Raw genomic sequence first — 21512 nt, 5'->3', positions numbered from 1 at the left:
GTTCTGGTCGTGGGTTTCAGGGGAGATTAGCGGCGTCGGGGTGCCCAATGGCATCCGTCCCGGAGCTTAAGTTCTCGCAGCTCGGATGCAATGCATGCCGACCCCCTGGAATTGGGGGTATCTTCTCCACTTGGTGTTTTAGCAATGCGGAGCAATCCAATGGAACTAAATACAGAATAGCTGAGAATATGACGAGAAGTGCTCCCTAGAATTTTGTGGTAATTAACCAGCACCACAACAAACGATGTTTCCAGGAAGTAACTGATTACTTTGCATTTAATGTTAAGGATTTTGTAATTGTTTGTTCAATCTTGAATTTGTTATTCCGACCATGGATGGGTTAACTTATTATTGTTTCACAAATACTTACAAATTCAGCAAGGATTTTCTATTTAATTAAATGGGAAAATTACTTAAAGAAGGTTTTTTCAAAATCCTTCTAGCGAAAAGGGTGATTATATCTTGAATTTAACTGCGGTTAATGCGAATTTAAGCACAAGGTTTTTCGCCAAGCACAATTTAAACCGAGGCATTGAGATGTGTAAATCGCAGCCGGGGATGCAGTGGGTCCTTTAGCAAGGACTCTGCCTGATGGGCGACGGGCGATGTTAGGTGGGGCATTGACTTTGAGGCGGACCCTGACTTTGGTCCACGTCCACACTCACTCGGCCAGCTGGGGGCACTTGACTGATGTAATCTCGGTGCATTAGGCGAGGACAGGAAACCTTCGAGGACACGTCTAGGGCTCTTGGCCGCCGGCGCAATCTTTTTGTTCTCGATGCATCTTTTCGTTGACGGTTCGCCATAGCCATAGCCACAGCCATCGCCATTGCCATTGCCCTCGTCAAGTTACCCAGTTGCCACCCAGCCGCAAGCAATTTATTTTTCCCCGGAAAATGCACTGAGCTTTTCATTGTCTCGGGACGCCCGGCGCCAAAAGCATTCAAAACATTATTCTCGGCATTAAGCGCGAAATATTCAGTAATTCGATGTGGCTCCATCGTCCCTTGGATGCAGTGGCTTGATGGCTTTGTGTCAGTTCCTGCTCCGAAGGTCGCCAGCCACACAATACATTTCCGAAAGCATCTTAAAATATACAAAGGGGTATCCGGGCTTTTTATGGCTTATAAACCAAAAAAAAAAGGGCTAATCTTATCGCTGTCCAGACTAGATTCAGATTTATGATCTGGTAATAAATCAGACATATCACTCTATTGGAAAATCTGACGATAAAGTGGGGGTTTGTACAGAGAGTTTTACAATTTTAAAGATTATGGTTTAACAGTTTAATTTTTACATTTTTAATTTAATATATACAGGTCTTTTTTTATTTCTCACATTTATTGAATATTTTGTAACAGATCTAGCAATTTCAGGAATCCACAGAAGACTGCACTTCATCCGCTTACATATAAATTGCATTTTTTATTTGTATGCAGTCCCATCGAAGGGTGAAGCATATGAAAACAATATGTGAAAAACCCTCAATAACGCGAATAAAATTTAATTATAAATATCTGCGTCACGCCTGAATGATTTCACCCAGATCCACTGACTGATTTCGATTTCATTTTCCGTTGCAGCTGAAATCGAAGAGTCTCACGCACTTGGATGGCCTCGACTCGGGTGTGGTGGCCTGCCAGCACGGTCCTCCGGGAATGGCCACCAGCACCAGCACCACCACCGCCGCCGGCAGCACCACCGCCACATCCGGACTGTTCGCCACCACTGGAGCACCAGGATCGCTGGGCCGGCAGGCCAATGTGGTAAGTGGCAGTCGGGGGACCGGGGAGCACATGCTAAACCACCGGCCAAGTGCTAGGACTTGGCCACTTAGTCAGCACATCCATCTTGCCTAGAGTGTGTTCACTGGGGGAAAACTAACAATCTAAAATCGAGAGTATATTAGAAATATAAAGATTACATTTATTTTTAATATCTTTCATTTAATAAATATTTTACAAAAAGTATATAATCAGTAATAATCAATTAATTCAAATTTTATATACATTTTACTTTGCTAATTTTTAGAAAACATTAGTTTTTTCCTATTCAAATGCTTTATTGCTCAATTTCAAAAGTAAATAACTTGAATTTAGATTGTAATTATTCCGTGTGTAGTGTTTAAAGTGTAGTGTCTTCCCACTGTAGATTCGCCATTCCTGGGTTTAAGTCCCTTGAGAGAAAGTCCGCTCGCAAATTGATAACAAATTACTTTGCTTGCTGCTGTCGTCTGACTTTGATTTGTGTTTTTTTATTTTCTTAGCACTATTTACTGCTCTTCTTGTAGCTGTCATTGATTTAAGCACAGTCAGATGTTTTTTCTTGCACTAACTATCTGTAACTGTTAGTCATTTCGAAGACTCCGCCGTGTCTTTTGTTGTCAGTTTTACACGGTACGTGACTTTTCTGCGATTTTAAGATACAGTCCCATTCCCCATTCTCGTAATTTATTTGTCATTTTTAGTTGGGAGTTATTGATCTAACCAAACCATTGGTTTAATCGTAGCTAAACATTTTCTTAGTTCAGTTCAAAGATTGAATAAGATATATTTTTTCATTTACCCAAAAGAATTAATTCCTTAAGAAAAGGTGCAATAATATAAGGAGTTCTATGCTGCACTTGTAATTTAATTTTATGTTTAGTAGCTAAGTCCCGCTTAAGAATTGGCCATGTTTAGAAGATTCGCACAGTAGAGTAGCCTCTATAGCTTTATAGAGTGTAGTACCATCTAACCACCGAACAAAATATGCTCACCATATCTGTCTTCTCCTCTCTGTTCTCTCTTTATCTTTATCTTTTCTGTCTCTTCCCCTCACTCTGTCTCTATATATTACCTAAATGGGCTTAATAAACCTTGGTTTTTATTCGTTTGCTGACCGCTTTAAAAAAAAAACACGCTGAACCAACCCAAAAAAAACCACAAAAATCCGAAAAAATCGCAGACTGAGAAGGGTGAACAGACGGGCGTCTGTCTGTCCCCCTCGGCACCACCAACCGCCCAGCCTCACCCACCGCACCACCCACCCACGATTTACACCCAGGCACCGCAGATCGTGCGGCGGACGCCTTCGCTGATGCTCTCGCCCACGCTGGACGATACCACTAGGACGGCCAGTTCGTCCTGCTGTGGCACCGGTCACCCCAGTGCCGCATCCTTCCACCAGCACCACCACCACCATCAACAAAACCACCAGCAACTGACTAGCAGCGGCAGCACCACCGGCACCACGAGCACCACCGCCTCGGCAACTCATGCGATACCCTCCTCCAAACACTTTCAGTTCGCTGGCGAGGTGGCGGCCACATCGTCGTCCTCGACCCTGAGTCCCTACAGCACCACATCCGCAACCTCGGGCGGTGGAATCGGTGGTGGTGGTGGTGGTGGCGGTGGCGGTGGCTTAACCTCTCCGGTCGGCTGCTCCTCGTCATCCGGTTCGGCGGTGAAAAAGAAATCCTCGTTCATGAAGCGCAAGAAGCCACTGCTGACGCGCAGCGAGGTGAGTGGAATTGGAATGAATGCTACTGAATCAACAGGACAAACAGAATCGCCTGGTCAAAGGACAAGCTGCTCTGGGATTAAGCAGATCTCAGATGGCTGAACAATCAGAAGGCCTTCTTCTCACCTGAATGTACCTTAAAAATGAGTCTGCAATTAACGGTGGGCGATGCCAACGATGATGAAGACTGCTCTTGGGATGGGGAAAAAAATATATACATTTTTAATTTCTTTATTTGCCTTTGTCGCCTTAATCAGCAAAAGTTGTTGTAGAACTTTCCCTGCTATTCCTTCTGCCATCCCTGTACTTTCCTTTCCTTTCTTCGGTTTCCCATTGCCGCGGCTTTTCTGTCACTTGCCAAGCGAAAAATTTCGCCCCGTTTCCCGCCCATACAAGTACGGAGAATATTTCTTGATGTTTGCTCTTATTTCAGTAGTTTTTGCGGGCGTTGGGGCAGGGATTCACTTTCCGGGCCCACAGATGCAATCTTCACACTTCAGAGGGCCATCAAAGAGAGTGCTCTGGCTGTAGTCTTGCAAAATCGCAATTTTCGCCAGTGGACCTCTTTGTGGCCCCTTTGAAGGCCAGATTAAAAGGCCCTTTTTGTTTGGTCCTTGAATTTACAGATTAGTTTCTGCATCAACAGGAAGTGGTAGACCAAAAGTTCTTAACTGTCAACGTAATGCCTCCCTTACTTAATTTTGAATTCATCACTCGTTTAGGTTTCCAGCTCCGAATTCTTCTCCGTGTCATTCTGCCTGGAATCGTCGCAGCATCCAGATGAGGAGTTTATTCCGGCGACCAAAGGCGTAACACTACTGTAAGTCGCCTAAAGCCCCCACATAGGTATAATTCAAGTAAATATATAACAACGAGTACACTTTTTAGTAACGCACTCAGCCACGCCCTGCGTAGGCGGAACCTCAGCTTTACACAAATCACCATCACTGACAATAATCCCACGCCCAGTTTTTTAGATGCCGGTAAGTCGTTTACGTGGGATTCCCAGGAATTCATTACCATTTTCAGCTTGTTTTTTTTGTTTCGCCCCCGTCAGGACCTTCGCTCCTTCCCGTCTCCGTGGATGAGCAGACCGATGTGGAGAGCCTGGCTGGACACCATCTCTGCATCACGGAACGGGGCAGCAACCGCAAGCCCCTGCAAAAGGCAGCTTCCTTTGTAAGTTTATTTCTCGAAATAGGTAAGGGTTTCATAATTTGTGGGCAAACCGAAAAGTTGTCATGCAACCATACCTGAGTAAAAAAAGTGCATGTATATTAAAGCTAATCTAAAAGACATATTTCCTAGGATAATTCCTATATATACAGAATATAGTAGGAACTTTCCGAGCTGAAGGCCCACGTCGCCATTGCTCAACATCATTGCAAGCTCATAATTTCAATTATTTGTTAGCTCTTTATAAATAAATAAATAAATAAGTAGGAACTTTATCAGCTATCATCTAATTGAAGCAGCATTTTGCTTACCATAGGAAGTATTAAATTTAGGTCTGGATTCTGAATTTCATGTTAACTTTTCTCATTAGATGAAATTCTTTTTCAGGAAAAATTAGATTGTCAATGTAATGTAAAGTTTTATGCGACTGTTATTATTTAAGTAGAGTCAATGTTTCACAAAAGAATTTTACTTTTTTTAACTTTTTTTAACAGATAACTAACTATAGAGGAATCGGCATTCAACAAAAAATTCTAATAAATTCTATTGATAACGTTTTAAAAATTTCAAATGCTCCTTATAATTTTGTATAATTTCAACTTTTAATTCACAGGGTTCCCGCCAACCGCCGCCCCGACTTCTGCCCTCCGTTTCCACCGAGGAGACCAGTGAGTCGGGAGTGGCAGCCGGAAAGCAGATCAAGCAGCGGTGGTCCTCCATATTCGGGATCAAGAATCCCCAGCAGAGTCAGCTGTGCGAGTTACTGAATAGCTATGCCAAGAACGGAGTTCCCCAGCGTCCGGATAGCATGAACTTTGATCATCCGGATTTGGTGAACTCCCTGGCCTATCTGCAGGATATGCACAAATCGTGGCGGGACTTTGTGGCTAGTGATTCGATGAGTGAGACGGAGATTAAGATCCAGACGGCCATTTGGGAGCTGGTTACCACCGAGGTGTATTACATACACGCCCTGCAAACAGTGACTGATGTGAGTGCTTATAGACTCAATCTAAATCTTTGAGAAAAACCAACTTGTGGATATGTTTTTAGTTATTTCTGGCCTGTTTGGAGGCCGTTCAGAAGGAAGGTCTGCTAACCGATGTGGACCAAGCTCGATTGTTCTCAAATGTGCGAGCTGTGTGCGAGGCGAACATCAAGTTCTGGACCTTGTGGCTGTATCCCATGGTGGCACATAGTGTGATCACACACGAACCGCTGAGATGTGCTTTTTTCCAGGAGGGCTTTATTGCCTTCGCCTCCATCTTTGCGCCATATAAGGTGGGTTCTGGAAAGCTAATAGGTAGAAATTTAACATATATACTAATTCCGATCCCCTGCAGATCTACTGTGCGGAGCAGAGCACCTGCCAGTTCTACTGCAAGGAGCTGAACCACAACAACGCCCTGTTCACATCCTATTTGGCGTGGTGCGAGTCGCAGAAGATGTGCAACCGCCTGCGACTCGCGGACATTGTGGTGCGACCCATGCAGCGACTGACCAAGTACAGCCTCCTCCTGGCGGCCATCAAGAAGCACATGAGCGATGTGGAGGAGATCGAGGCCATCGACGTGATGATGCACAGCGTGGAGAACTTTGTGGGCAGTGTGAACAACCACTTGACGATGCGGCAGGAGAACGAGCGGCTCAAGGGGGTGATGGTGCGAATCGAATCCTACGATGTGGTGGTGAGTAATAACACTTCTTTTTCAGGGATTAATGTTCCTTAAGTCCATAAAATATTATACAAAAACTATCATCTATGTAAAAATTGAGAACTGGTCACCAATCTTTATATTATAATCAGCATGAATATCTTTAAGAAGGGATGTTCAGACATCGTTTAAAATCGCAAGATGAAAATCATTTGAAATAATGTACATTTTCGGGATTGCAGGACACCAACAACGAGATGCTGGACAAGTTGATCAAGCAGCACAGCCAAATGTTCGACCTCTGTGCTCCGATGCGCGGATGCCCCGCCTACCATGTGCGCCACCTGTTCATGGAGGGCGACCACAAGTTCAAGGACAACCTCGGCAAGTCCGATGTGCACTGTTTCCTGCTCACTGATCTCCTCCTGGTGTGCAAGACGATCGCCAAGAGGGGACTGGGGGCCCTGAAGGTCATCCGGCAGCCGTACCTGACCGACCAGCTGATCGTTCAGCTGGCGCCGAACAATACGCTGAACTGTGTGTACCTCAACGAGTTCCAGGTGGCCACCACGGCGTTCACGCTGCAGTGCACCGAGGCCAAGAACTGGTACGACGCCCTGTGGCGGGCCAAGACGATCTACCAAAGACTGAAGCGCGGAGGCGGCGGCACGGGCGGCGGCAGCGGAAGCGGCACGGTGGGCGGCGACAGCTTCCGGTTCGGCGGAAGTGGCACCAGCGGCGGCACCGCCGACTCCCTGGGCGTCCGCAAGTCACCGATGAACTCCTCGATCTGCAGCCACGTCTCCAGTGCGAACAATAGCCACAGCGGCAGCGTCGAGTGGAACGACTCGCGCAACATATCGGTCGACTTTGAAAAGACAAACTCGGTGTCCAGCGACGAGGGCTCCAGCATTATGACAGGTGAGTAGGTAACAAAGCAATTATAAATTGGATATCTGAAGATGTACCTCACCCTTTACTTTGTGCAAAGGAACAAATAAAATTCTAAATGGTATACATGATGATATTCAAACCAAAGTTAAAAATTAATGAGTAGTCTAATTTACAAAAATTAACTTCAATTAAGTTTCAACCGAATATGAAAATAAGTCAGAATAACATTTTTCTTAACCCCGAAATAAAAGATGCTTCAGGTTTTTTTAAACCTAACATACCGAATATAATTCCAAATTTGTCTTATTTACAAAAATGAACTTCAACTTAGTTCCGATCGAATATGAAATTAGGTCTGAATAACCTTTTTTGAAAACAGAAATAAGAGATGTATAGGAATGTTCCTATAAAACCATCATACCGAAAATAATCTGACATTTTTTAGGTACCAGGGATACCGATATTAGGCATATGGCTTTTACTATTTTTTTTATGACTTTGGTATGCTTTGTTAAGCTTTAACAATATCTAAATAAATACCGAGTAATATAAAACCAAATTAAAAATGTTATACCTTAACCCGTATCTGCAGGCAACCACGGAGTGAACCTGAAGGGCAAGCAGCAATTGATCAGTGGTCTCCACAAAACCAAGATGGGCATTATCGGCCAGATGGGCTCCAAGTCGGCCAACACCCTCTCCGTGCAGCCGATGAACCACCTGGGCCAGAGCCTGCCCAACCTGAACATGCATCACAGCCACACGTAAGTTGCGTAGAGGGTGCACCACCGCCACTGACCATGACCAGCTTTTAACAATATCAAGCAAGCACACACCACCAAACCACTCTCATCTCCCGATCACCAGATCACCAGATCACTAGGTCATCAGGTCACAGATCAGATCCCCTGTCCAGTCACGTGTGAGTACTCCCAGGGATCGGATTCACTCTGTTTATGTTGTACCATACTCTACATTTAGTCATCATATTTATACACTGTTTTTAGCTTATACGTACTGTAGTCATATTTTATAAATCAAAACAAAATCAACTAAATAAATATTTTTATTGTGAAATGTACGACTTGGAATCATGACTAATCACCTGAACACCAAACTTCATTTGTGCTAATAGTCTGTTAATTACAAAACACCCTTTAATTTTCTACGCTCTTTAAGGGAATTATATTAAACACCATCTTGACTATACAAGTGTTACCACAAGCTATAAGTCCGTCTGCAGTTTGAAGAACGGGTCTATCAGCTATGTTATGTTCTTATAAAGTAGATGGTTTTATTTCACATCTTTTGAAATCTCACAAGTTTAAAAATTGATTATTTCTTCAACAAATTCTATTGAAAAACATTGTTATTTATTTATTTATCTCTATCTCTATTTTTTATTTTTAAGGGTTATCTTTTGAGCAAGGGTATTTTATACTTTGGTTTACGACGCTGTCCTTCCGGTTTATTATTTTTATTTGTTTTCTGCGATTGCCGCAATGCGTTTATGTTAGGGGCAACACGATTTGTATCCTTTACCGTCACCGCCCACCGCTTGCGTTTCCGCTTCCCCCACCGAATCCGAAACCGGATCCAAATCAGCCAGCGTGCTCTTTACAGTATAACCTTTGTCCTACTTGTAGTAACAATACTCTGCTCGTGCCCGGCTCCACGACGAGCCACTCGGGCAACATGTTGTTGTCGCCCAGTCACCGCGGCATTTCCTACCCGCCGCCGAGCCCAACGAGGTGAGTGTCTCTAGAGATTAGAGCCCCCCCAAGTGCCCACGTCTGACTGTGTGTAACCCGTCTGTATAACCTGTGTCTTTGTCGTCCTTTCCCTTCAAAACAAACAAAAAAAAAAAAAATTAAAATAACCAACTGCGTCGTGTCCTCATGTGCATCGTCCCGAACTCGATCCTGAACTCTCATAACCCACATCCTGCGCCTCATCGTGACCGCCGCATCGCCATCGACTAACCAACCCACCGTTGCTAATGCGTGTCCTCCGTCCTGTTGTTCCCGCGGCTCCTGTAGAGTTCCCCTGCGCCGTGGCATGGCCTTCTCCACGTCGACGAAGAATCCGCCGCTGCGCAAGACCCGGAACATAACCTCCCAGAACAGTATTAACTGGCACCAGATCCCGGCCACGCCCACGCCGCCCAGCCCAAGATCGCAGCACCAATCGCCGGGAGTGGTCTGCATGCAGAAGTCGCTGCCGCTGCTGGTCCCCAACGAGGAGGGTCAAGGTCAGGGTCAGGGTCAGCCACTCCCACCACCCCCGCTGCACAAGCAGCTCTCCCACCAGGCGCCGCTGCCCACCTCCAACCACAACCAGTCGAGCACCGAAACGGACGTCTGATGTGGATGGGCTTGCAGACGCGTAAAGCCGCAGAATGTACTTACCAACAGATCCGTCACAAATTACACAGAACTCTACCACATAAAAATACACATAGAAAATCGCCTTTGATTCGCAGTCCTTCAGAAATAGACCGTCAATACTAAAGGATGTACAGATATTTACCCTATAGGTATATTACATTTTAATTTGTAAACTTTTTTTTCGCCACCATTTCCCAAAATCTTTGACAAAAAAGAAAAGAAGAGAGTACAGAAAATGATTATTAAATATCCAGGATTTTTATTATTTATTATTCAGAATTACATGGTTAGCTCTATACAAAATTATTTGTTCCTTCCATTTTAATTATTACGATAATACTAAAGTCAAGTTTTTTTTTAAGCTACACGATCTTATTAAAAACATAGCATGTCTTTGTTTAACTTCTCAAAGGACGAGCAAAAATCAAAGGCGAATTTTTAAATTTGAAGTAAGATACTGAGTGTAGGACATTGTGAGCTTGTATTGTGAAAACCACACTTTTGGGTCCAAAGCTGATATTGAACTTATATACATTCCACAACTAACTAAACCCCCTCCTTCAACTACTTGGCGAGATTAGAAGTTTCAGAACACAATGCTCCGCACATTCGCCATTTTAATCTTCCCATAACGATATGAAGACAAATAAAGTTTAACGAAACTAAAGTTAGTTGTACTTGTTACCATAGAATACGCATAGTCCGAATGCCATATATACAGAAACATACTTAGATTGATCACAAGCTTTAAAAAAGTGTTTCCATACTATTGATGTAAGTCGTTACTTTCCTTAAGTAGGTAAATCAAATGTTACGGTCAAAATACAAATAAAAAACACCATATATTATATATATAAAAATATTACTGGCTGCCCATTGTTTGCACGTAACATAAGTATCAACATTGCTGCTCCAGACATTTTTTTCAGAAATTAATTTGTGAAATGGCCCTAACTTATTTTTAAAAAAGGAAATCTTTCCTATATCTTGGATATGACATTAGAACAGCTTCAACTCAATAATAGATACAAGATTGTATACCAAAATAGAGTATTAGCCGATTTTCGGTCGAAATATGTGTAGATAATATTTACTTTAGGAACAAAATTAAGTATGCCGTAGTCTTCTTCCACAAAGTGTAAGTGTTGAAGGCCAGAGCACAGATTTTAACGCTTGAGAATGTTTTTTTGGGATAAGGCAGACACCAACTCTAAATTATTCTTTGTCGTTTAAGCTATGTTCATATGGGTGATACAATTTAAGTTGAGTTTACTAGTAGATCTAGACAAGCCCTTGAAATTCTAATGGAAAAATTTGTTGTTAAAGTTATTAAAGTTAAAGATCATGTTACTGACCTCTCTGATTCTTTACTGTCATGGCAAGTTCTTTGAGTTTGGGTAGCATGTTCGAAAGTAGAGTAAGGTAGGATAATGTTCTTCCGTCGAAAGCAATTTCGGTTAAAAGGATAACGATTTGTACATATTATCAATGGGAAAGCGTGACATAAGTTCTAAATTACATATAGAGAGACAAACGAATACATATACACACCATACTTATAGGGATTATATATAATGAGATGCATGTGTTGCACACAAGTGAGCTACAATATAATTACAATATACAATTGCAATACAAAGTGTTAGCCGTATTTTTATGTACGAATACTTACCAATATTTAGGGCTGCGTAGAGCTGATATCGTATTTTAGAGTCATACTTAGCTGGAGGGCATGGAGCTATCTAAATCTGTAACGAGATACATTTGTGTAAAAATATCTTAACCCCTCTTCGGGCTAACCCAAAGAATATATGCATACATACATATAGTACGTGGTACTTAGAAGTTGAACTTAAATGTTATTGCAACTATATCTAATTGCAATTTATTTACAAAGGAATACAAACATGAAACAAAGAGTAAAGTGCAAAAAAGCTTTATTTACACGCTTGAATAATAAATATCAAAATTATTTGTAATGTAAACAACCAAAAAGCAGTGGTTTCATTTCACTTAAAGCTTGGTAGGTAATTATACCCGTTACTCGTAGAGTAAAAGGGTATACTAGATTCGTCGGAAAGTATGTAACAGGCAGAAGGAAGCGTTTCCGACCCCATAAAGTATATATATTCTTGATCAGGATCACTAGCCGAGTCGATCTAGCCATGTCCGTCTGTCCGTCTGTCCGTCTGTCCGTCTGTCCGTCTGTCCGTCTGTCCGTCTGTCCGGATGAACGCTGAGATCTCGGAAACTATGAGAGCTAGGCTATTGAGATTTGGCGAGCAGATTCCTGAGCTTCTTACGCAGCGCAAGTTTGTTTCAGTAGAGTGCCACGCCCACTCTAACGCCCACAAACCGCCCAAAACTGTGGCTCCTACAGTTTTGATGTTAGATAGAAAATTTTAACTGAAATGTATTAGTCTTGTCCATACCTATCGATTGACCCAAAAAAAATTTTTCTACGCCCACTCTAACGCCCACAAACCTCCCAAGAAAAAAAGCTATGACGTCAGAGCCAGACAGTGCGAAATGTTTTTACGCGTCTATGTGTGTGTATGTAAATAGTTGCCGGCCGAACTTAGCGGCAAAGAGAAAAGCACTGCCGGCGCTCAGAGAGAGCAAAGTGCGCGGCTAACTTATTCTATTGAACAATGAATTTGTCACGCCTACCCTAACGCACACAACGCTTAAATCTGTCTTCCGCCGGTAGGTGGCGCATTTAAATCTCGCTTTGCTGCTTGCATATCTCCATTTCCCTTTGGTCGCTTAAGCTGAGTAACGGGTATCTGATAGTCGAGGTACTCGACTATAGCGTTCTCCCTTGTTTTTATAATAAAATGGATATCATTATTTTTATTAATGGCACAGAAGAAGTTGCCCTTATCCTGAATTAATTCACTTTGTCAAGTTAAACAAATGGCATTTAAAACCAATTACCAACCAAAAGTGGCCAAATACGTAAAAAATCTGTGTTTCCATAGTGACATCGGGCAAACTGCACTGGACAACATCGCTTATTTAACCATTAAAAAGTTTTGCGGCAGCTGCAACCCAGCGGGGATATCGAAGAAGGACTCTGAGCCAAGGATGCAACTTGATAAATGAAGGGCCATCGTGTCGGGACAGTAATGTCATTGAGAGAGCTTTTACTAATTGGCCAGACTCTTCTCATCCAATTACCCATGATAAAGTAGTTAAAAAACTATTGATTAAGCCTTTTTAATAACTGTACTAAAATAAAATTGGGGTTGGTAAGTGAATATACAATTTTTGAATGCGACTCTCAACCTTTTTCCATAGCTGACACTGAAAGTATTAAATGCATATACAAAGTAACCTAGTCACTTGCTTCTTGTACACCCCAACTGGAAATCCCATCTCTGATTAAATGAGTCTGATAACCCCTTTAAACTTATATTTTTCGCAGGTTATGCTGGCAAATAAAACCGTAATTTTGTAGGTTCCGCAACGAATTTATAAATTATTTTTCTCCTGGTTATGCTTGCATTTGGCAGAAATATAATGCAGGCAGCCAGGAGAACACTTAAAACAGGCGATGCATGCAGCAGTCGAGTGGATTATTTGCATGCCACGCCCCCAGCAGAGCCACCGCCCCCTCTTTTGCCACTCGGTTCTTGAAAAGCATTATGATAAATGTCGTAATTCCGCGATTGAAGTGTTATGGCTGGCAGTTAGTCAGGCTGCTTGCCTCGGATACGCGGATTCGCGGATCCTGCGGCCGCGTTAGTTATATTTAGACGTCTCATAATGGCAGTCATGAAAATACGCAATTTGCGAGCTCACTCTCCAGCGGAAAATACTCGGAACGGCGAGCCCCCATTGAATTTCCTCGTTTTCCGAGGTCCCACTTAAAGCATCCGCTAACCGAATTCACCCACTGCAGTGCCAAACGGAATCGTGTAAATGGGATTATTATTATGGTTGTGCGTGGACGCAACGCACTCAAACTGCCAAGGGATTCCACCAGCTTTGCCATCTGACCACTTTTTAGTACGCCATGTAATCGGCAAAGGAGGAAATTCTGGGAAACGGGGAATTAACTTGGTGCAGCTGAAATTTCTTATTTTTACCCATTTTTCCATGGCAGCTATGATATTTTTAACCTTTTTATAATCTTTATTCCCCTGTTCAGAGAGTAAAGTTAACAGATTGTGCATCCACTTGACTTGCTAAAGTCAAACCAAAGTGATTGTGCAAATATTAGTTCAGCAGAACAGAGCTGAAATTGAAGCAAAACAAATGGAAATTAGCTGTTCCAGGTGGGGCTTTAAAAACAATTTTGCCAGTGACAGGTCTGTCGGGGACATCCACCTGGCGCACTGCCTGGAAAGTGTCGACACCATGCTTAACCCTAGCCAAGTTTTCCCGGCCCCCAAGGCAACCGCCCCCCCACCCTCTTCCGCCACTTTTCAGCACTTTTCCATGTCCATGTGAAGGCACGCCTCGCAAGTTCCTTTCAATTAAAAACATTTCCCAGCCCGACGCTTTACCTCCAGCCAGACGTCTGCCTTTCCTGTGTGTTCGCGTCATTTTAGCATATTACTCGGGGAAATAATGAGCCCCGAGCAGGGAACACGGAGCCCAGGACACCGGTGCCCCGGGTCCTCGTCCCTCTCCTTTGTGAGTGCCGCGAATCCACCATCAACAATCCACGCATCCCGGCGAGGAGCACTTTAAGCGGCTGTCCCACAAACAGCTCGAGGAGGATTCTTTAAGAGGATTTGCCACTCCTAGGTACCGCACTTGATGGACTTTTCGCCGCTGCCCAAGATGAGATTAGATCAAGGATGTGTTTCAGGATAGGGTCGTTTGAGAGGTGTAAAGTTTCGAAATGAAATTTTATGGGTCCAGTTATGGTCTTAACAGTTCAAATCTGGGTCACCAATCTGTTAAGACATTGATTTAAAGGTTTAGGAAGGGTCTATAAAGGGGTATAGTGAAATGGCCAAAAACGAAACTTTTAATAGGTAGTTGAAGCACCTGCTTTCCAAATCAAATTATAATGGGTCAAGTTATGGTCACAAATATTGATATCTGGGTCACCAATCTGTTAAGACTTATATACATTGGAAAGACCAAAAACAAAACTATTGATAGGTAATTGAACCACCCACTTTTAAAAACAAATTGCCAAGTTCTGGTCACAGATATTGATATCTGGGTCACCAATCTGTTAAGACTTTGATATAATAGACTGTCTAAAAACAAATCCCCTAATATCTAATTTAACCAACTATTTTTGGAGGTAGTGTGACGATTTTGGAACTGAAAGTCTGGATTTCTCAGAGGGCTAGAGAAATTAGCATTTAAAATGTACAGTCGTAGCTTTGTATCATTTATTTACCCGAAAACAAGGTTCCACAATGCAATCAAACTTAGAGCGGTGCTTAAAGCCAGGCAGCTGCGACTTGGAAACCATTTTGTCTTCATAAAAAATGAATTCGATTCTGTTGGTTTTTCATCCTCTGCATTTCTCATTCGAAAAAAAGAGAAAACAAGGTCAGTTGACAGGTGCACAGCGACAATAACGATGTCAGGAAAAATAGTTCAATTCCCCTCGCAAAAACAGCACAGATGGACTACAGCAACATGCCAGCATCAGTGCACTCGTATCTGCTGAAATGTTTTTATCTATGTCACGGAACATTTATTTAAAATATCAATAGCCATCGCATAATAAATATCAACGATGTCGATGGCTTCTCCTCCACTGCACCCATCGAAGGTCAAGTCCGTTTGGATTATTTATGGCTACTAGACCACCACAACAAACAAGGGTATCTAATTTTTTCGGCTCGACTGCTTTGCGAACTTGTTTAACAACAAAATTGCCTTAGGAGGGGAAATGCTCGTACATATCGAAGAAAACTAATATTTAATTGAGCTTTCAAAATACAAGTTAATAGAGACTACTTCAAATGCTATTGTTAGCCAGTTGTATTCACTTAAAAATGTAACTTATCTATAAATATATTTTAAAATATTTTTAATAAAGTATTAAGGGTTTGGTATGAAGCTCTCTTAATTAATATAATTATTCACATATTTGCCACTGGCTTGATTTAAAGCCTTTTCATTCCTTTTCAAAAATGCAGTAACCTGACACTTGGAATTAAATGTAAATTTAATTCGCACTGTGTCCATATCGATTTCAGCAAATTCGAAAATGAAGCGGTGTAAGGAAGACGCTCCATCCAGGACCATCAGGATGGACGAGCCGAGTTTGCCAACTGACTGCGGAGAGTAAACAACGACTGGTCACTCACCTGGCCACTGGTGGCTACCCACCCTTTCACGAAAGGACCTCGATGGAGGTGCCCATGTCCTAGTGTCCAAATGTCGCCGAGTCCTCGACTTGACGGGCGGACGGTCGTTGGGTCCTTTGGTCAGTTGGTCCTTGGTGCTTGAGCTTGAGAAATGGCACTGCAGCCGTCTGGCGCTATTATCCCGTATTTTTCTCGCCACTTTCTCGCCTTTCTTTCCCGGCGTTTGGCTGTTTGTTTGTCGCCTGTGGTCGTGCACTGCCAGTCGACCATTATAAATTGTTGTGTAGACACCTTGTGGCCGGCGTTCAATCCAACATACCGGACACCATCGAATTCTTCACTAAAATAAAACGGGAACACAAATAACTGATATAGAAAGAGGTATAAGAATATAAAGTTTATTAAGTTTTCTTTGATTTTTAATTAATGTGAAATATAAAGTACGTATAAATGAATTAAAGATGTATAAGGGATATAATTCTCCGATGTAAGGCATATACCTATTAAAATATATGTTACATTGGGAAAAATGAGAGAAATGAGAAATTTCTTGTAGGGTAATATAAATCATAACATAAATTTAAAATTTCCCACAATTTATAATTTCACCGGAGATTGATTCTCTATCGATGTGTTTTTAAAGTTGTGCTTACAGTTAAACCAAACTGCATTTTAAAACTTATTTTAAGTACAAGTTTTTCTTACAGTGTCCTTTCTCTGCACCCTCCATCCTTTATTTGCTTTCGTTTGGCCCAATTTGTCTGGGTGGAATGCGTGGGCGGGGGTTTTCCCTTCCATCCCAACTGGCGGTGGCTTTGTTTAATTTTCCAATTGTTGTTACCCGAGAGGAGTCATCGCCACCGATGCGAAGTGTCATTAAACTCGTGCCAATGCATTAAGTGTTTATTGTTTGCCCATTGCTCGGCTCAATTGTTCATGCCTAATTACCGTTCAAACTTTGTCACCGAATGGCCCTCGATGCTGATGATTCGAATGTGCTCTTGGCCAGTTGAATGGGCCGGGAAGTGACAGGATATGGCCAGAGAGATTCCACATAGTTGCTGCCATAATGCACTTAAACAAATGAAATATCACAAAAAATGTTTAAGAAAATTGCAGGGTTACGAAATCAGTGATATATCAGTCATATATGAATTTTATCACTGCAATTAGAGAAAAAATCTTTCTAATCGTTCTCAATTTAAGTATTTATGATCTCAAAAGTGAGCCAAGATCAATTCATATTCAAATTCTCAAAACCAAGATTGCTTCTGACTTGGAATACTAAAATCGTCATCGCTTTAGTATCGATATCGAGAAGAAAAAGTGAGAAGACAAAACTCTCAAACTGAGAAGAACCAATCTCGGTTCGAAGGTTTTAGAGCCTTCAGAGTTTTAATCACTTTAATTCAGAAATTATTCAGTAATATTCTACTTTATTTTATTAGTTTCAATTTTTTTTCTTCTTGTACTTTGAGATTTTTTCAATTGTGCATAGTGGACACAAAAAGAGTGCGGAAATTGCGCTTCACTTTCAGTTGCACACACTCAACGGGCTCTTTGTCCGAGCGGCGACCTCTTAGTGACCCACGTCCACTCCCACTACCACTGCCCACTCTATACCCTATAGACCCACCCAACTGCCCACCGAACCGCCCACCCAACGACCTTTTGCATGTTGCCAAGTGCCGGAAGCATCTGCATGATATTCCTTGCATACATTTCGGCGCCGCCTCCTTTAAATTCAACGGCCTGTGCATCCGGAAATTAAACATTTTGCTCGTACTTTCTCAAGCCCTGCGGTCGTCTCTGTGCCAAAGTGTGCAGCCATTCTCCGTTTGTTTTCAATTCAATTCACTTAGGAGGAATGCAAAAAAAAAGATACTTTCGAAGGATGCACCTTTGGAGAAAACCTTTCAAATTTCCATTTCACTTTGGCCTTTCATTGTCCCATACACTTAGAAATGCGGAAACGATGACAAACATTAAATTGGACAGTAAACCCTTATATGAGTTCAGCTTGAGTTCATCTATCGCTTTTTAATTTTCCAGTTCTCAGCATATTTCAAACAGTATTCATGTCTTTTAGTTGAAATAGATAAAGTTTATCAAGGACTTATCACCATTCGACGAAATCCAAAAGGACTTTAGCCACTTGTAGTTCTTAATAGATATGTAAACAATATTAACGAAAACAAATAATAATAATCTTGACGAACGTTAATGGAGCTTATCTGGAATTAAAGTATTCGGTACATCACGGGGAATGTCTGGATTAAAGTAGTATTAAAAAGTTTATTATCATGCTGTATGATTCCACATGAAAGTCATCACTTGCCGTAGGTGATCAACTTACATTTGGGTGAACTTTTATTAAATTAAATGTATAAACTTTTTATATATCTTTAAATTATTTTCTAGAATGTACAATGAGATACAAGCAATATTTCACAATTCTTGTTGCTAGCAATATAATGATTGATACTTAACACACATTAATTTTATTTGTAGATGTAGTACGAGGCTCACTCTAAGTTGGAGTACATACATTATAAAATTTAGGGTGGACTGAGAAGAAAAGTTCTCGCGTCTCGGAAAATCCTCTGCGGCTGGCTTTTCATCTCGATACGGTGACAGACAATTATAATTGTATTTAATTCCTTTGATTGATGCTTTGTGGGCTTTACACAAAGACGCATTTCCCACCCAACCACAATGTACAGATGCTGACAAACAAGCACGAAACTCGACGTCAGCAAGGTGTGCGGATGGCATTCCCTGTCACGGGCGAAAATAAATATTATTTATGGGTTTCATTGATAAATATAATTTATTTCTCTAATTTATACCCTGGGAATGTTCTATATGCTAACAATCCTCCGTTTTTAACATCCCCCAACCCTCACGAAAGGCGTAGACGACAACGGTTGAATTATTGAATTAAATATATGGCCCATAAATAAGTGTTTTATATGAATATTCTTGGTATGAGTCACTGTAATCTGCTAACCTATTTCATTGAATTAAAGTTTTAAATTTAACGATTGGAAATCCGTTCAAAATATAAAAATAAACTTCTGATTTAGCTCAGATTTTTAAATTTAATCAAATTCGATTAATAGGAATTTATCATTTAATATTTTTTGTTATTGCTAGCAGCATCACTTTAAACTTAGCCTTGGGAAATTTACTATTCACCGTGCTTCTTCATGAGTCTCGCCATAGGAAAAACTATAAAAAGTTGGTGGTTATTTTCAAAGTGCATTAAACACTCTAGAAGTGAGTTATGATTCCTGAGTTGAACGTGAGAACAAGTCTCGGGCACAATTTAATTTAATTTTGTTATCCCCCAGAGCGTGCATTCAAAGCATTCGTCATAAGTAAAAGCCCTCTCATTTGACGGTCCAACCCTTGAGCAATTTCAAAGTCATATATTTTTATTGGCCAAGAAAAAGGATTGGAACCTGGTCTGCCAACGGTGCGAATGGGTTTATTTATGGGTTGTGTGTACATGGTGATGTTCTTGAATACATTAATCCAATCAGGTGCAATGGCGCATAACGGCGCAGATGAAATGGTTTCAATAAACACTAGTGTTTTTATAAGCTTAAGAAGCATTTGTTTTTCAAATGACATAGGATTTTACATTTGCTAAAAGGCGACAAGTATTAAATGCCCATATCTCAAAGGGATTCATGCTAATGACACAATTTATTTTACAATTATTTTTATCTTTTAATAATGAAACTGTTTTTTTTAAATATATCATTCTTAAAACATCTTATTTGAAATTGTTTAAGTTAGATGTTTCTTAGTTACAGTATAATTTCCTAAACTTTTATGTTCCTTGGTTTTATAAATGTGCCAATAAATCAGGAAAACAAAATAAACTGAGCATCCTTGGGCCATTGGCTGGGGTCGGTAGTTAACACGAAACAAAAACCGGCTCAAAGCCCCAGACGAAACAAAAACAAGTATTCATGCGTTGAACGGAAACACCTTTACAGAAGATGTGGGGGAGTTGTGGGGTTGGGTCGTCAAGCCTCGCAGCATTCGTATATATGTGTATAGGATACAGCCCCTTAAAAACTTTCACTCTTTCAGGGGGCTGTTCGGGATTCTCGGGAGTGCGATTACCGCTAGCTGGTCTGTGCTAACAGTTGCTTTGGGCCCTCGGTGCTTCCGAAGTTTGCCCCACTGCCACTTGCCATTCAATGGAAAATGTTGAATTCGTTAACTAAAACCGGCACGCACTCGATAATCCCCCAATCGCAACACAGTGGGCAATTGGTATCAAAATACAAGCTCATCCTGCCTGAAAAAGCATTTAAATTTCAGTATTTTTACCGTAGTAAAAATAGGTTTGGTTTTCTAAGAATCTATTTTACAGCAGACCTATTTAATCCTATTTGCAACGCAACCCGCTACGCTATATCATAAGATGTATCAACATGTTGCCGAAATTGCACATAATCAAATAAAATTCTTTAGCTTAAATTAAAGCTGATTAATATGCCACAAAGATTGTAAAAATACCTATAACTAGATTTATTTTTATTGGCTCTCAAAGTTTGAGAATTAGTCTTTCAGGCACAGAAATTTCTATGCTTTAATATTGTCTCGTATACTATATTTATAGATTTCAATGACCATCAGTAGAAAATGAAATCTTGTCAAGTGATCAATTTAGAATCGCTTATAAATAGCTACTCAGTTAGATTAACTGACATACATTAAAGATTTAACAAGCAGCCCGAAAATTCGCAATGAAAAATTCACTCGGAAATGAGTTCTTTTTCTCGAGAAAGTAATTAAGGCGTCATCAGTCGTTTTCATCATCATCAGTTCGTTGTCCGCCGGCAAGGTGGAAAAGTTGCGTTGGTGGGGGCGGGGTAATTAAAATGGCAAAAATAAATACCTATTAAGAACGTTTGCACTGATTGACACTTTAAGGCAATTTCCGGCCATAATTCCATGCCACAAAATGGTACCCAAGAAGGTGTTTACCCCATCAAGGCGGCCCAACCAAATGTCGGGCTATCGATTTGTGGCGGGAACCGAGTCGGTGGATCGGCGAAGGGGGAGTGTATTTAGGCCAGGCCTGACACGCTTTACATTAATTTGAAAATTTTGGCTGTGTCCGCTTTAAGTTGGCCTGCCCACCCCAGAAGGCACTTTAAACTCAAGGGAAAAATGGGCGTTAAGGGAAGTGCTAAGTAGCCTAAATTTAGGAAATTACTGCCAGAACAGTGTTTTAAAGTATGGCTAATAACCATTGATTTTATTACCCATGTATATTTAAATTTCTTGATTTTACGTTTGACTTACCGCATCTTTAAGCAATGTTTAACATGACGTATGAGTAATTTTAGACCATATAAAGCCAACTCTTTATTTTCAGGACTTGATTTACAAGAGAGGTCAGCGGTGTTTTACCAGCATTTGTAAACAAAATTAAATCTTCATTTAATCTGTAGCTACTGGCTTGGCAGATAGACAGTCATGGGGCATCAATCCTGTCTTCTGGGTGACAGCTTTTTGCCACTGACTGTGCTGAGCTCACTGTTGTGGTTGACGAAGCTGCCACATGGCGTCTGCTTGATGCTGTATGC

At 41.3% G+C, this 21512-nt stretch overlaps 1 protein-coding gene across 12 annotated transcripts in view; it reads left to right on the top strand.

Moving 5' to 3' along the window:
• The window catches only part of LOC119555587 (pleckstrin homology domain-containing family G member 5), a 54907-nt gene extending 44434 nt beyond the window's left edge, over positions 1–10473 (top strand). For 5 of the 12 annotated variants that reach the window (XM_037867064.1, XM_037867065.1, XM_037867061.1 and 2 more), the window contains 12 exons: positions 1584–1766; positions 2947–3501; positions 4224–4321; positions 4390–4484; positions 4559–4680; positions 5291–5668; positions 5731–5958; positions 6021–6365; positions 6575–7253; positions 7819–7990; positions 8873–8977; positions 9266–10473. In XM_037867064.1, the coding sequence (XP_037722992.1) occupies positions 1584–1766; positions 2947–3501; positions 4224–4321; positions 4390–4484; positions 4559–4680; positions 5291–5668; positions 5731–5958; positions 6021–6365; positions 6575–7253; positions 7819–7990; positions 8873–8977; positions 9266–9590 (3285 nt within the window). In that variant the 3' untranslated portion in view covers positions 9591–10473. Of the gene's footprint in view, positions 1–1583; positions 1767–2946; positions 3502–4223; positions 4322–4389; positions 4485–4558; positions 4681–5290; positions 5669–5730; positions 5959–6020; positions 6366–6574; positions 7254–7818; positions 7991–8101; positions 8308–8637; positions 8850–8872; positions 8978–9265 lie in introns of those variants that run through there. The other 7 variants (XM_037867071.1, XM_037867070.1, XM_037867067.1 and 4 more) reach the window with 6 other exon arrangements.
• Positions 10474–21512: the final 11039 nt, after the last annotated feature.

The sequence above is a fragment of the Drosophila subpulchrella genome, chromosome 3L, assembly GCF_014743375.2.
Source record: "Drosophila subpulchrella strain 33 F10 #4 breed RU33 chromosome 3L, RU_Dsub_v1.1 Primary Assembly, whole genome shotgun sequence".
NCBI lineage: Eukaryota > Metazoa > Arthropoda > Insecta > Diptera > Drosophilidae > Drosophila > Drosophila subpulchrella.
Note: the sequence above shows the minus strand (reverse complement) of the source record. Positions and strands in the feature narration are given on the sequence as shown.